This window comes from Copadichromis virginalis, linkage group LG1 (assembly GCF_057382275.1).
Source record: "Copadichromis virginalis isolate Kocher_CV1m ecotype Utaka linkage group LG1, C_Virginalis_male_GT1.1, whole genome shotgun sequence".
In the NCBI taxonomy this organism is placed as follows: Eukaryota; Metazoa; Chordata; class Actinopteri; order Cichliformes; family Cichlidae; genus Copadichromis; species Copadichromis virginalis.
In genome coordinates, this window is record NC_140618.1 from 10,358,574 (window position 1) to 10,375,938 (window position 17,365).

Consider the following 17,365-nt stretch of genomic DNA (forward strand, 5'->3'; position numbering starts at 1 on the left):
CTGTGTTCACTTGCTGCAGGCCAGCAGTTAATATATCACTTCACCTCTCCCTCTTTTACACCCTTTGGCCCAAAGTTCACATCCAAGCTGACACTAGCACCCAGACCCCTTAGCAGGATACCATGACAGATGAGTCTGACGTAAGGTTGTTTAAAGGTTGTAGACAATATTAATTATTCAGCAGAGCCAAACAATAGCGCTGTCTGGTTTGGGAGAACTGCTGTGCTAGTTGAGTTAGCAACTGCTAGTTTCTTGCTTGTGGCACAGGATTACTAAACATTGGTTTATTCAGGAAAACAGTGCACAATTTATAAAAGAGCAGGTGTGTGTGTGAGTATTTAAGTAAGGAGGGGTACTCTCGGGGGCTCAAGCCTACCCTACCTGGCATTCTCAATGATCGATGTGGCCATTTGTTTGGAGTTGCCCACGAGAGCAGAACACCCACTTAAATGATGTATTGTTGGTGGAGTTATTTATGATCGCGGCCCAGTTTGGCTCTTGGTGGGTGCATATTGCGCAGGTCGTGTTTGACATGGGCGACTGAGGAGTGAACAAGCCTGAGACACGCAGGCAGCCTGACCTGAGCTGTGCCTTATGGGCCTTTCCTTAAAAAGTGCTAAACAGCAAGCTAGCACTGGCTGACATTCCAGGGATATTGTGCAATGTGGTGCAAGGAGGTGGAGGTTGACATTTGTCACAGGGTGTGGGCCCGGTTTGACGAAGATGAAGTAGAGCATCTGCCATCGCTGTCAGCATTTGGGGGTCAGTCGGGATAGCTAATTGAAGTAAAAATTGAATGGAGACAGAGATGGAAATAAAGAAAAATTTCCCACCTGTGTGTTTGGTCCCTCTCACTGTCTCCTTTTAATCTCACCTCCTGTTTTAGGTGGCGGAGGTAGGCTAACACAGCATCACCGCACCTTCCCCATGTGCAGGTTTGGCTTTGAAATGCTAATCCCAGACGCAAATGTCTTGTCTCATTTAAAGCCACTGTGTCACTTCCCAGGTGGGTGTGTGACAGAGTGCCCTGAGGGACCCCCTCTAATGATGCTAGTTCCCCCACAGTAAATATTGATGGGGGGTGGGGAGGTTCCCACAAGCTTTGGCAGAAAGTGAACTGTACGGAAGTAGTTGTGTGTGACCTTCTGATATTCTGTTTTCATGGCCAAAATGTCTCCACAGGCTGCTTCAGTGTTGGCTTTGCTTTGAAATGGCTTTCTTAAAAGGGCTTACAATGAGAATGTCAAAGTAATCTTATTAATAAGTACTCAAATTATTTTTTGTAACAGATCAGTTTATTGTGGTTTGTACTTTTTATCTCTGCTGTTATTTTTACTTGCATTACCTTTACTGCTTGTTAACATTGTTTCTAATTATTCATCGTATTGGTTGATTTAATGGGTTATTTAATTTCTCTGTGCTTTGGTTTTATTAAAAAAATACTACATTGATAAAATAAATCTATCCATAAAAGGCAACATTTTTGACCATTTCTGAATTTTGCAATGCCATGATTTAGGCTTTAGATTTTGTTTTATTTTTTGAGTATATCATTTATTCGTTTAAAACCCTGCTTTCAAAATATTTGGGACGGTGTGTAAAATGTCAATTAATAGAATCGTTTGTTAATTTAAGCCCCGTACTTAACTGGAAATTTACAAAGGTTTCAGACTGAATTTCTATGATCAATTGTATTACGATTTACCAGCTTGGACAAATCGTCTCTTTCAGGCCTTCAAGTTGTACAAAAATGCTGCGACCAGACGATTAACACGAACAGATTTTGGGATTCAAAGATGACTATTTCTTTAATCTTTAGTCTGAGAGGAAAGAAGTGACAAACACTATCTTGAAGATAGAATGTTATGAGAAAAAGCCTCTATAATTTATGAGTAGTCATTTTAGAAAACCTGACCATTCCTAAGTTTTTTTTTTTCTACCTGTAGGGTGAAAGTAAAACATATATAGCAATCTGTGTGTTATAACCTAGATTGTGTGCGACTACTCTGGCAAATGTGTGATGAGTGTAAATTGCGTTCCTAGTTGCTCACCGGTAACCAGGCTTATATGTGAGGAGATCAGGAAAGGTAAACAGAGGACGGCAGAGTGGGATCGATCACACTCTCATCAGTTCTCACCTCAGGGCCCAGCCCAGAAATTGATTGGACCCGCTCAGGGACTACCGTGAAGGTGTGGAAAAAAAAAAGTACCTCATTAAATCGGGGGGAAAAAAGGGGCTACTTGGCTTTAACTCCAGAGTTGCCACGGTGGGAGGCCGGTCAACTAATGTGCAGCTAATGTGTAGTTGGTGTGTCCATCACCTGGACAGATGACAGCGACTGCCTCAGGGGAGTCACTAACTCCCCTCTCTCTCCCCCACGCCATCTCATAGAAAAACTAGGCCTAACAACCACTCTCTCTTTCGCACACACTTTCGATCTGTCTACCTGAATAGGTGGCATTTAGTCATAGTTCCCTACTTGGTAACTCTCAGCTGGGTAGCTAGCCTCCAAATGCCACATAGCCAGCACTCCTCAGTAGCTTTAGATGGCGTGCTTTGTGGCTTCCACTGGCCTGCGCAGCAGGGGACTGGCTGCCATGTCAGCTCAAAGTGGAGACACAGGTTGGTTTCTTCTCACTAAAGGACAGGCAGACAATCAGAGAGATAGAAGGATGGACAGACTGTGTGAAAAGGACGTCCGATATTGGCTCGTGTGGCTTTGTTGTGTGTTTGAGCTGTAGTGATCGAAGGGGAGTGGATTTGGATTGTGTTGAAGGGACCATAAAGGATGACATTTCTTTGAAGGGTGGGTTGTATGGAGTGACTGAGAGGCTGCTGAGCAGTGCCACTGGCTGTGTATTCTCCCTGACATGCCCCAGTCCTTGCATGTCATCCCCACTGTGATCAGAGCCTTTTTCCAGGACAGAATCCTCTCAAGTTGTTTGTGTAAATAATTTTTGCCCTTTGTTTTTGGGCGACTGTATGGAAGATGTCTTGCCTCATTTTGCAGAGCAGTAACCACTAAAAAATGTCACCAATCGCAGGATCTTTTAAGTTCAGTGTTCAAACTTTCCAGTGGCTCTTATTAGAAGAGTTCAGGATATTGGGAACTTAATTTGAGTTCAAAACTATTAGTTTTTTTTGTTGTTGTAAAAACAAACTCAGTTTAGGGAAACATCCTTCAGACACATATAATCCATGTTAATGCTGCTACTGCTAATAAAGTTAGTTTAATGTAAGAGTCATGTGACTCTTGGTCACATGACTCTTACGAAGCTTTGTAATTTAAAGTGTTAGTTGAATCTAAGAGTTTCAAGAGTGAAAAATTAGAACTAAAGATTGAAGATAATCAACGTTCTTTTTTCACGACAGCTGGTAAATCCTTATATAAAGTTACTATAAATGTTGGATTGTGGAAGTTATATGGATTCCAACACTGTGAAGTGTGAAGACAGGACAGGAAAGTTCTTGCTGAATCTATACTTGCTTTTGTCTGTGATACACTTGCAGGTTTAACAATGCAGTGCAAGTATAATTCATACTTCTTGATTCTAATTGCGAATATACTTTGAGACAAAACTTTATGCCATATTTTCTGACAGTCTTTTGCTCAGTTGCAGGCCTGTTCAAACTTTTGTGCTAGAGAGAAAGTTACAGTGGATGTCGCTCAAAATAAAACTCAAACTGAAGATGGGTCTCCGTGACTTTTTAGTCAGTGCAGCGTAGTTATATATATGAACGTAATTTGTCAAAGTTGGATGACAATTTTGGATCACCCAAATTATAGTTTTATTTCATGGGAGCGCTCAGCTGGAATAAATGTGTTTTAAACTGTTTCGATGACTGTTCATAGCTGTAAAAGAGCTCTGCTTGCCTAATGCTCTGTTAGAAGAACAATAAACAAACTACTTTTCAGAAAAGGAACAATGGCTCTCGTCGTGCTATTTTATATGCGTTTCCATTGTATGAAACTACGTTTTGTGTTGTACAGTTGTCTACGTCAACATGAAATGGAGCGTGCATTGTTTTCAGTGGATGATGCTTTGTAGAATGTTTTGGGGGAGGGAAGCTCAGCGTCTCACATTTACGTTGGTGGCAGTTGGGGCAATCTTTGACATTCACATTTACGTTGGCGATTGTATACGCATTAACAAAGACGCTCACGCATTTATGCAGACAGATACTTGCAAGGGCACAAATGCACTGATGCGCATACAGTTCAGGTACGAACACACAAACACGGAAAGACACACTTGGAAATAGAAAGGCTACACCTGGCTACGTGAAGCATCCGTGCGAGGATTAAATCAGCACTTCAAAAGAGCAGGAAACAAAAACACTCCCAGTGGAGGAGAGGGGAGCGGCTTGGCAGTAAAGACTGTCATCTCCAGACGGAGCAGGAGAGGAGGGGATGGAGGGAATGAGGAAAGGAAGGAGAGGGCGGAGTTTTCAGGTGTGCTCAATGGTGTGTGTGTGAGCAGACATACAGTAGGCTTGTTTGTGTCTAAATTGTTTTGAGGGTGTGATTGTACTTAAAGACATGACCAATGTTTGTACTATTTGTGGTAGGATGTTTTTTTTATCTACGTGTCAAAAATGAGTGAACGTGCTTTGAAACTATTTCGTGACAAACAGAATGTGCAACAATTCAAAGATGGAATTAGCAAGTATGATTTCAAGGGAATGTGTCATTTTCTTCCAGTGCAAAATCATGTCCAATTTATTTTCTTACAAGGGACTAAGAATTTATTTTTGTATTTGTAAAAGCATTCATATAATTTCACACTCTGACAAGTAAATGTATCTAAACAGAAAAGTCAGTGTTCTACTTAGAGATGTACTTAGTGAAAAGAACAGGGAAAGGAATGCATATATAATCTATGTAAATATCAGATGAAAGTTGTCTCTCTGAACAACGTTTTTGTTTTACGTGTATTTGTGTTTGAAGGTGGAGTTTGAGTGGCTGCGGCAGTACTGGTTTCAGGGCCAGCGTTATGCTCGGTTCTGCAGCTGGTGGACCAGACCGATGGAGCAGCTGGAGAAGGACTGGAAGCTCATGGAGACCATGGTGAGACTGCTCGGACACACTGCTAGTCACATGACAGCTTTGCTCTCTGGTTTCCCGACTTTTACTGCATTTGGCATCGACTCATTGTCACACAGATTACTTACTAAGACTTTGATGGTTAAATAAAATCTATCTAAATTTAAGTTTGTAGGCTGTTTACCATAAAATCTTTTTGTGCGAGTTTAGCTTTCTAGGTTTTACACATGATATTTCTTTTCTGGGACATAGATGAAAACAGTTAGTAGGTTTAGTTTAAGTATTTTCCTTATATTAAAAATATGTTATAATGTATATTAAAACACTACTACTATTGCTTTATAGGTAATACCCTCAAAATATAGGAATACATAAAAATGAGAGCATTTATCCAAAATATGAAGAGTTTCTTTGCTAGTGTAGTAAGGCTGTCACACAAAATAAGTCTTTCAACTAAATGCTCAACACGCCTCTACTTGTGCTTCTTACACAAACTACACAAGTGATCTGCTGTCCAATAATACCCCTCACCAGAGAGGGTGTGTTTAAAATTACATGGTATATTGTCTATCTTCTTACCACGCCACACTATTAAGGATGTGTCAAGTGTTTAATCGTAGCCTCACAGAATTTTTATGGGAGCGGAACGTGGGTGCGTAGCTATTAGTTAGACACCACTGTAAAGGAATCACTTAGTAATGTCAGACTCATAATTAAGTCACCTTAGTCACAGCTCTGTTCTGTAAATTCTCTGTGTGCCGCAGACATACTCACACTGTAGACACACAGCGCGGAAAGCCACACAGTCATATGCTTGGTCTCGCTTTTGGTATACCCCCACAAGTTCTATGCAGTCCCACTCTCGTAGCTGGATTTCAAAGAGTGCGTGCACATGTATGTGTGTGTGTGTGTGTGTGTGTTTAACACCCAGACACCAGAAGCAGCAGGGGGCACTCTTGTATCACTGTAGCAGCATCGCAGGGAACGAGAGAGCTGTGCTCCTCTTTTCCTCTGTGCTCTCCCTCGCTCTCTGTCTCTTTATGTCTCTCACCCACTCCTGCTGTCTCTGGGAGCTCTCTGTCTCTGTCAGTGTCGAGCGCTGAGCAGTAATCACATCTAATGCTCAGGCGGGGATAAAGACTGGAGCTGGAGGAGAACAGTGCCGCTGCTGCTCAGCTCTAGTCATAGTCTCTCTTTCCTCCTCTCGCTCACACAGTTGAACAGCCTGGCAGAGAGTGGGTGGGGGTGTTAGTAGACAGGGGCTAAACTCATCTAGAGCTTTACCTCCGTGCCCAGATGAAGTGTGTGATTTGGACCTGTGTTTAGAAAAGGGCATCAGTGAAATGTGAGGTCTTTCTCCCTCTCTGTTCCTCTGTCTCCATGTCTCTCTAATGGGCAAGTGAACCATGTCCACTATGCATTTTAGAAAAAAAATATGTGTGACCAAATATGGATTTCCGCCATGTCGTTGGAACTTAATGTCAGATCTTATGCAATTCGGGGGGGAAAAAAAAGTAAACCAGTTGTTTTTAGAAAAATATAAAAAGCTAAATCAACAAAATGCAATAATTAAAATAAGGTAATAATACATGTGTAACAATAAATGCATGGGTATTTTAAATATCACAAATTACATTAACACGAGTTTATTAGAACATTAATTTTACAGATTAAATACTTTGGCACCAAATTGAATTAATCACAGTGTCACATCACACAAAAGCAAGTATGTCTTCTGCAGGAATGCATATCGAACCCGTGCAAAAAATGATACACTAGTGAATGCATAAAGGTAATGATTCACTATCGTGATGAAGGACAACATTATTGCTCTTGCCAGCAATATTTACATACATGCATCGACCTCTGATATGCTGATGAAAAGCACTTTATAGATGTGACTTATAGATTTTCCTTTCGGTGGTTTTGAAAGCTGTGGCTTTTCTGCCGTTAGATTAAAACACATTTCTCTAAATTACTTTGAGTTATTTAAATTATGTGGGTTCCCCTCACATTTCTTTATTGCATATATTTTACACTTTGAAGCTGGCAATTGACAGTATAGTATAATTTAGTGAAATACAAGTGACCTACTGTGTGCAGATGCTGTTTACCATGTATTTACTTAGATTTTTCTCTTGCCTGCAGAGTATATATTAATACAGGATTATTTTTGTCAAATTTGATATTACCATGGGTGTTTTAGAATAGCAAATATATGTCTCTTTAAATAGGGTTTATAAAATGACACTGTATTGTTTTATACACTGTGCTGAGCAATAAAGCAGCGCATTGTTTTATCCTGCTAAAACAGCAATACAAACAGCCAGCCTTCCCCTCTTTATTGTCATATTTAGCACACACTGTCGTGGGATGCGCTGGGCTATGTATGTGTTTGTTAGTCTGTATGAAGAATATTGCAATATGGGGTGACTAGCTCCTGTTTATGGATACTGTCTCTCCCTGGGGCTCCCTCTCTGCTCCTCAGCCTGTTGTCATGCAAATGCTCATCCTTCCATTTGAATGACATTCTGATAAAATACATAAATAAATAAATAAAGACCCGAAACAAAACAAGTCCACTCTTTTTGGTGCCTCATGAATTCACGTGGTTCCTTGATAGAAACAAAGAATCCGCCTCTTCTAGCATGCCTATGTGAATGAACGGCAAAACTATATTATGTGTGTATGTTGGAAGGTGTGGCTGTACGTAGGGTAAAAGGTTGTTTCGGCAGCATGGAAGAAGGGCATTAACTCAAAGGTTTTACATTCCCCTGTGATCCAGGGTGCCGAAGTCCGTTTAGACCTGGCTCGCAGCCTTCTGTTCCCCCAGGACTCTGCTATCATGGCTATCATACAATAGTGACATTTCCTTAAACTAGCAACAATGAATAGCTTCCATCTGAGTGACAATAGACAGAGAGTCTTGGCTTTATGCAGAATATTTTAAATACCGGTGTGGTATTTTTTTATCTTTTCTCTTTTCACTGTGGGGGAGAAGCGACAGCGAGCCCACGAGCATATCTTTTTTCCCTGTCCTGTGTGTGTGTGTGTGTTTGCGTGTATGTGTGAGCCATTGATGTTAATGTATGCACTCGGCATGACTTTAATTGATTTAGCAGCTCTGCTTGCACAGTACAGCTTTTTCCCTAATTTGTCACTTTCCTGACTTCTGTGGCTGCTCATCTCACAACTTCAAAAGCCACCGGATGCAAAGAGATTTCAATGCACTCAGTCTTCTCTCTCTCTCTCTCTCTCTCTCTCCCTTTCTTTCTTTCTCTTGTTCTCTCTCGCTCCCGCTACCTTGCTGTATTTCTCTCTTTCTCACACTTTCTCCCTCATTTGACAGAAGAACGAGCCTTGTAGATGGAAATCTTTTCAACACATATCAAGGAAATTAATCTGCTTTCATAATAAACGGGATCCATTCAGTTGAATACATTTGTATACTTCAAGATGTACAAAACAGGAAGTGGTATCGGGGCCATGTCTTCCTCTACACCGTTCACCCAGCCTGTCAGTCCCTGTTTTTCAATGGTTTGGTCACACACATACAGTACGTGCATATATGTGTATGTGTGTGTATGTATATATATATATATATATATATATATATATATATATATATATATATATATATATATATATATATATATATATATATATACACACACACACACACACACACACACACACACACACACACACACACTCTTTTTTTCCCTCCCTGTGTCACAAAATTTGCTTTCTTTGATTTATAATGGAGGCTGGCTTTTGCATGCATGTGTATGCTTATGAGCCGAGATGCGCTTGGCGACCATTTCTTTTTCTCCCCTCACTGTAATAGCAGTCTTTGGAAACAATCTGGGCAGCCGAGGAGGGCTGCACTGCAATCATACAGAACCTGGCCTGGTCGCCATCAGTAGCTGATTAGGTTATTGAGCAAACGTGCTGAGGAGGGGTTGGAGAATGAGGGATGCGGGAGAGGGGGAGGTAGAAAAAAAAACTGCTGGTAGTGTGTGTGCGTGTGGGGGGAGCAAGAGTGGAGGGGTCAATGTAAATGTTATTGCTGTGTGAGCTCATTTGATCAAAGTCCTGGAAAGGTTAAGCGAATCCAATCTGGTTTTGTATGGCAGAGTGGAGACACAGGCGCTAGGGAAGAAACCCCCAGGACGGAGAATGGATTATCATATTGGCGCTGAAGTAGCAGGGGCCTCCGACGGACAGTTTACTCTGCCCGTAATGCGTTTAGACAGCAATTGGCCTTAATAACCTTTATTGACTTCAGCGGGTCAGTGCCAAGAATCTAATTATCAAAGTGTATCAATTTCATTGGAGTTTAGAGTTGCACCGCTCAAAATAATTATTTTAAGGTCGGCCCGGGGCAATTAATCCCCTCTCCACTTATTTGATGGCTTTGTAAAACATTATAAATGTTATGGTTTCTGTTGTGCGTTACGCCGTAAATAATTTTAGGGAGCAATTTTTTTGTAATGCATTATTTGGAGAGCTTGCCGTGCTGGTCCAGGTGAGAGAAAAAGGCAGTATATTTTAAAAAGCTAGGGGCTAAAGCTGAATCACGTTGCAGATGTTTACCAGCAGTAATTTTTCTCTTTTGCTTGCCGCTTAACTTGCACAGTTAGGCAGAGTTTTATATCCACTTTATATGCACACATGGAACCCAGATTAATTATAAGTGTGAACTAAGCAGTAAACTGCTTAAAGACCATTTTTATTGCTCATTATGAAGCCATTTATTATCTCTTACATTAAATCACACTGGGTTTATGCATCATATTGTTTTGCATTTAAAGCTCCACACTACGTAAATAGGCTTATACTTTTATTATATTCAATTCTGTGCGGTTCTTACGCACAGATAGTGCGTGTGCGAAATGTGTGTCTGCGTGTATGGCTTCAGATTTATTTGTATGTTTCTGTCCGCGTGTCTGTGTGTGTGGGGGGTGCAGTGTGGCCGCAGTGTGTGCGAAGGAAGTAAATGTGCAGCTGCACAGTAGTTTATCCTTCATTGACAGTCAATATGTGCTGTTACCTGGATAGTAGCAGCTGTTTCTCCTTATCGCACAACATAGAGTAGAGGCCTAATCCACACGTTCATAATTGCTTGGCGTTGTTTACCTGCAGCTGTATATAAGCTTGCTTGCTTTGCCCTATTTAAAATGGAGCTGTATAAAAAAGAAATTACTCAGAGATTATTGTTATTATTCATTTAAAGAGGAAATATATGGCTGATAATACATTTTACATCATGCAGCAGCTTGTGTTTGGAAATATAAAATGAAAAGAAGCAGGAAGACACACATGGAGAGAGTGAGGAAAAAGAGTGGGGAGAAATGTAGCGGTGGAAAGGTATTTTGCAATTCTCTTTGAAGTCCCTATTCAACAGGGTAAGCTGAATTTTCGGCAGTGCCTGATAGTGTTTCTGCGTAAATGCTTAAACCCCTTTAGAGAATTTTCATGGGCAGATACGCGGTGGCTTGAAGGGAGCGTTTATGTTACCTGGAGCCAATGCAGCCCGCAGCTTTGTACCTAAAGATGTACAGTAGTATTGAATGGAATCCCACAGAGGTTTGTCTATGACAGAATCTCGCTGCAGCATCGCTGTAAGCCGAAGCGGGGAAAAAAAGAGCTTTGAACAGGTTTAACCTTGTCAGTCTTTTGCTAGGCTCATACACTCGCATTTATATACTTGAACACAGACACTGAAGGACAAAAAACACTAGGACAGGCATTGATATACACACATACTTAAAAATACGCCGGTGTCCATTTAGAAAAGTTTTTAAAAAGCTTTGTGGTGATATCCGAAATGGCGACTATTGCTACAGTTTTTCATTTTTTATTCCTGAATATATTTCAAAGTTGCTATTATGTAATGCAATATTCAGATATTTTTTTAATGTTATGTAGAAGAATAAAAGTGGCAAACACACAGGTGTGGTAAAATGTCTGCATGGAGCTGCAATCTTGTTGTCAAAGTTCATAGTGTTTCACAACATATTAGTGTGTGACAGCGAACCAAATCTGAATGCAGCTCACTGTTTGATGAATTCCAGTTTAAAGTGATTATGAGTCCTCATTTATATGCGTAATTATTTCCCCAAAATAGGATATAGATAGCTCATTGTAGTCTTCTTGAGGTGGGAAGAGGTGTTGCCTTTTCCTTCATAAAGCTGACCTGAGTAAACTTGCTTCAGGAATGTGGATGACTAAAATTGGAATTTATTACAAGGACTTGTACGTGACAATGTGGAAGCTGCACATGAAACAATGGCTTTTTTTTTTTGGTCATTGTACCGTTGACTGTCAGCAACAGTATTGTGCACGCCCCATCTTTACAATGCGGGGATGGAGAGTTTTATTGACAGCAGTTTGGATAATTTATTTTTGTTTGTCTGTGAATTGTGGTGTTGACAGTGTTTTTACTGTATCAGTGGGCTCTGAAGGCGGCTTGTCTCGTCTTCTTAGAAAACAAATGAGCACTTTACAGAGACTGATCTGCCTTATCCACTTAGCAGCTCCCTCAATCCCCACATTTATTTATTTACTTATTTATTTACTTTCTTATTCATTTACTTACCTCTGTATGGATTTGGTTTGATTTCTCTCCTTCTACTCATAGCCACCCCCTCCTCTTCCTCTCTTCATCCTTGGCCCTGATCAGCAAGATAAGCCTTCAGAGGAGGGGAGATAACATCCATTAAAGTGGTAAAGAGGAATTATGGGGCAGCCCAGATTAATCACTGCTCAGCTTAATCGCATTCTGTGCGGACGCTGGGGTTGGCTGCAGGGCCCAGCTTCATGTGTCATACCAACAGAGCGAGAGAGAGGGCGAGGGAGAGATGCAGCGAGGGACTGAGTATTTGTTGAAAAGTGCTTTGATGGGAAAGAAAGTTTAAAAAGATGAAAGAGATTTCAGGGCATCTCACTGAAACCCCCAATCTGTTATAGACATCACTACTAACTAGCACCTGACATAAAATTATTGCACTTTGATCCAGGTGTAATTGTTTACTCTTGCAGGCAATCATGTCAAAATGGTTTAGTAAAAGATATTGGCACAAACACAAGAAAACACTCTGATTTGTAAAAAGCAAAGAAAAAAAATTGTTCAATTTATGTCGTTTTAGGAAAATATTAATCTTTTTGAATATTGAATATATGAAGACAGCTTGTACAATCTTCGCTGCACTCAGAAATAGCAGTATGCATATTGCAATGTGGCGCCGAGCTCTGTAAGCCGCAGAGAACAAAAATAGAGTTCTCATACTCTGAACTTTGTGCACACACTTTTAATAAAATCATTTAAATCTGAATCTAGATACTCATCAGGTCATGTGGTTGATATCCTTATTATTGTTTATCTACACGTCAGCTCAAATTCATTTCACATTTATTTGTACAGTCTCTAATCAGAGTCTCGGGGGGCTTTATATCGCCCACACATTGTGAAACAATAAATGAAACCAATTAATGAAAATGAAAACGGCCCACCCCAACTATGGATCCTCAATGTGAACAATGGAAAAAAAATCCCCTAAGACCCTAACTAAGAACAAAAATGGAAACTAAAGTCTTTAGGTTATGACATAGCAGTCTATTATTTGTTATTATGACACAAAAGCGGGGTCAAAAACTACGGAATTAAGCTGATATACACTGTTCATGCAATAAATTTAAAAAGTTTCAGATAACAGTTTTTTTTTTCATCTCCAAAGCAAGCTTAAATGTAAAGGATCAGAGGTGGTGGAAATTTAATCCATGATCACTTCCTTTGTTTAAGTGCGCAACTACTACAGGAAAATAACAAGTATTTAATACCTTGGTACCTCGCTAATTCTTCAAAATCACTGGAGCAGCCATCATGTTTGGAGCAGCAATCTGGGTTTTAAAATACACAGTCCTGTTTAAAAACAATATGTGTGGAGAGGGTGGAGAGAATGATATGATTCTGGTGGGAAGACGCTGTAAAATTGCCTGATTCGCTTGAAGAAACGCAAAGAAAAGGAGAAAAGATGGGAAAAGATTGTGGATGATAATTGTATAATTTTTTTGGGGGGGGGGGGGAGTGAAGATGGAGGTGGTTTAGGGAAGTGGAACAAGGGGGAAAAATAAGACAGGGTGGTTGTGACTTTTTCTGATATCTGAGGAAGAAAGTTATAAAGGTAAACAGTGAAGTTGGTATCAGGATCTGTGAGTTAAAGTAAATCAGAGAAATGAAAAGCTGATGCTGGAAACTGGAAAAGGCCACGTAAGTCCTGGGAGCATTTTGGGAAGTGCTCTACTGTGCACCTTTCAAAACTGCCATGTTCAGTATGAAGAGGATATCCTAGTAGAGAAAACCTGAGATCTGTGTTTTTGTATTAAACAGCCTAAGAGTGTACTGGTGGTAACAGGTAGCTTTTTTTTAAATGTGATTTAACTATAGATCCTGTTTTACATTCATTGGCCGTCCTCTTAGGTAACACTAATCTTCCACACTGCTACCTGCTACCCTTGCAGTGCAGATAGAGTGATCTGATGGGTGGTGTTAAATGGGTGAGATGTAGGACAGTGTAATTAAAGCTAGTCCTTTAGTGGGCCCTGCCTCGCTCTGCTGGGAGTGCCCGATATAGCACTCATTAATTCCTATTTGTGTGTAATGAGAGGGTCATGTTGGATATAATAAATGGCTCTTTTATTTGGGTGAGAGCGGCAGGGTGGCATCTCCTCCCGGCTAACTGTCTCATAAACACCCTTTAGCCACTCTAATCAGCCTCCCTGGGTGAGGAGTAATCACACATACACGCATAACACAATGGGAGGGAAGATATACTAAATATGCAAAAAAAGAAAATTAAGCATGTTTAGAATGTATTTTTTTAAAATGCATATTAGAAGTAATTTTTGCATATTCATTTTCCAAAACGAAAAATAATAGCGCAATTTAAACATTGTAGAAGTTTGGCAGTTTTAAAATGACTTCTTTAGCTATAAATGACCATAGCGATAATCAGAAAAAACACATATTAGATCCAGTCTGTATTTTATTTTTTTTTCCCTTTTCACTGCTGCCAGTTGATGGCAATGCATTTGAAAGAACAGATTGTTTTAAAAAAGTCCTCTGGGGCTGATCAAAAGGTTCAACACACAACATGTGCAATAATGGTTGGCCGCTGATCAGCGAGGGCCACTTTGTTGAAAGATTAAACCAAAAATACAACCAAAAAGCAAACACAAATGTCATAAAAAAGAAGTTTGAACTTGACTGCCTTTTGATATCTGAATACAATGTAAAATAGATTTGCGATTCATGGCAATAATTAGGAACACGATAGGTGCATTTTTAATTCCCTTTACTTAATTAGATGATATCAGTGTAGTCCACAGTTTTTAAGAGCATAGGTGCTTTATTGAACATAAATTGTTGAATGTAAAAGCTCCAACGGTGTCTTTGACTTCCCTGCCAGCTTGAAGTAGACAGAATCTTATAGAGTATGCAAGTCCATAATCTACTTATATGTCGCTGCGCTATGTGTTTGGCATTTACGATTACTGTATCGCCATGTGGTATGTATAGAATTGTGTAAGGCATGTGCAGTACCACTCTTGTGTATATGAATGAAGCAGAATACAGACAGACAGGTTATTTACAGACAGTGATGCAAAAGTGAATTTATTGATTACCCATTACGTTGAAAAACAAAAAACAAAACTGGCATGTGTAAAACTAACTTTCCTTCATGGCTGATACTATACAGACCTAACACTTAAATTGTATTTTATGGCCTATAATTTTGCAGATCTTAATCTGTTCTACTTAAGATACAGTCATTGTTTCACTGTACATCTACCAGTAATTCAAATTTGATGTCAGACTGGACATATAAGAAGCCCTGTCAGGCAGATTCAGAAACTGAAGAATCACTAGTGTTCAGACTTCTCTTACTCAATCAAAACTTTGTTAGCAGAACATTTCAGCCCCTGCAGGCATATCCCCCCTCTCAAACAAAATTCTTCTATGTGAGCATGTTTAGATGGATGGAAATCCTTTTTATTGGTTTAGCATTTTTGAAGACTTGAAGTATGGTGCTGTGTGTAACGCTGTTACTTCAGGGCTTAGAAAGGCTGGCTTTGGCCCCAGTCAGCAAAAAGCTTTTTACTGGCAGGAGAGTGAGGTGCCGATCACAATCTGCTATCTAGCTAGAATCTAGACTCAGCTTTCATATACTGAAAGAGAGAAAGGGGGTTTCAACAGAACAGAAGGTGCTTGAGTGTCACGCTCATCGCAAATATCTCTGTCCAGCTCTGTCTTCATTGTCCTGAATTAGTCAAAGCGCCTCTCAAAGCTTTCTTGTGATGGATGGATTATGCGTTCTAGCCAGGCCGGTGTGCCGTTTTCACAAGTGCGTGTGTAGCCCCTGCCACAGTGTGCTGGAGAGCTCATTCAGACTAAGAACTATGTGGTTTAGCCATTAAGGCCAACTGGACGGACACTCCTTACCATGGGTCAAAGACAAAAGCCTTGCAAAAAAACCCCCAAAAAAACAGGCCGGTGAATTTTTATGTGATATTTGTGGGCCCATTGGGCTACAACTTGACAACAGATTTGCTTTTCTTCTTGCCACCAAAAGAGATCACCACAAAAGCCCGAGAGTTCTGCTTCATTTGACCCTGTGCAAAGCATATGTCCTTCCATCCTGCTTGTATTCTGTCCATAAGATGGACTGCCGTGGGCCCATAGAAAGCATCCCTGCCCACTTGACTGTGTCACAATGCCTTCAAACAAAACCACTTGTCAGGGGTCTTCCCTTTTTGGGACTGTCTCTATTCCCACTCACCCTTTGTCACTTCAGACATGCTACTCTGATGTTTCAGACACATTTTTCTAATGTTTTACACTCCATATAATCTGCTGTGTGTAGCAAACCCCATTTTACTGGCTGCTATAATTGATGGTAGCTGCGACCTTGCAAAGGTCAATCTGGCAGAAAGGCCTAGGTTTCTGTCACCACGGAGATTGCGAGAACACACACACAAAGCGGGAAATATCTTGTTTTATCAAAAAAATAAATCTTGTTAAGGTTTCAATTGAATGTTTTAGAGATCTTGGCATAGAAAATAAATTGCAGTAGTCATAATGTGTACTGTATAGAAAACAAAAGGTGCAATATATCAGTCTTTTTATTGTTATAGGTCTGCAAAAGGATTTAAAATAATTTATTGGGAGTAAATTTAAAGCCTTGAAATCCGCCAGTGTGAATGTTTCAATTGTATAAACTGTTAACCGTTGCTCAGATGATTTAAAAAGACATAAATATACAAAATAAAGATTTCCTTAAATTTTTCTTGAGTGAACATTTTCATAAAGCATTTCTCATTTTATTCACTAGCAACCCCGATCAACAGTGTTGACACCCTTCATTCTTCTCTCTCACTCTCACACAAGCGCGCACGAACACACACACACACACACACACACACACACACACACACACACACACACACACACACACACACACACACACACACACACACACCCTATCAACCAATCTTATGTAATGGAAACTGAGTAAATTTCATTTCAGGTATGCCTCAATTTTGAGCCATCTGTAATCGTGTGATGGTAGGCACAAAGCAAGGAAAAAAAAACATACACACACATACTAACGCACACACACAGTTTTTATGACTTTGAATGTGATGTCACAGGAAAGTGAATGTGGTCTGGGCTTATTTCTTCCTTGGCTAATATAATTTTTCCACCGGTGCAGAGTCCCCTCCAGTGCAAAGTAACTCGCTGGTGGCATGCAGCAAACATACACAGATCCCTTGTCCAGACTGGAGCGAGCCCTACCAGGATCACAGCTCCCCAGTTGTTTACATCTGAGACCAGAAACTATCCATTCCTGTGAGCAAGGTGCTCAATGCCTTTTTCCACCAGCGGTCAAAGTGATATTGGTTTCTTGTATTAGAGTAAGGAGGGAGATGAAAGCAGCTAAGGGTCTGTCATACTCTCATTGCTAGGGCCTATGAAATCAGGTGTCAGAGCAGCTGAACTTAAACTGTCACAAAAGTCCATGGAGTGTCTGGAGATGTGGAGAAAAGGGTTAAATCTTAAAACCTGATATATTTGCTAATGTGTTAACCATGCAACGGGAGTGCTATGCTGGATTTGGTGTGGGAAGGGGACAGTAAAAATTAAACAGCTGAGAGAAAAGGAAGTGTGTGGTTTTGTGTGTGCGTGTGTGTGTGTGTGCTTGTGTGAGCCGTTGATGTTAATGCATTTTTTAAAATAACTTGCGTCAAAGTGATGTGAG

The 17,365-nt window shown here is 40.3% G+C and overlaps 1 protein-coding gene across 1 annotated transcript in view; it reads left to right on the forward strand.

The window, feature by feature from the left end:
* fto (FTO alpha-ketoglutarate dependent dioxygenase) overlaps positions 1-17,365 on the forward strand; it is a 114,129-nt gene that overhangs the window by 30,747 nt on the left and 66,017 nt on the right. Inside the window, exon 7 of the mRNA XM_085450065.1 lies at positions 4,950-5,069. Coding sequence (XP_085306191.1) covers positions 4,950-5,069 — 120 coding nt within the window. The remainder of the gene's footprint in view (positions 1-4,949; positions 5,070-17,365) is intronic.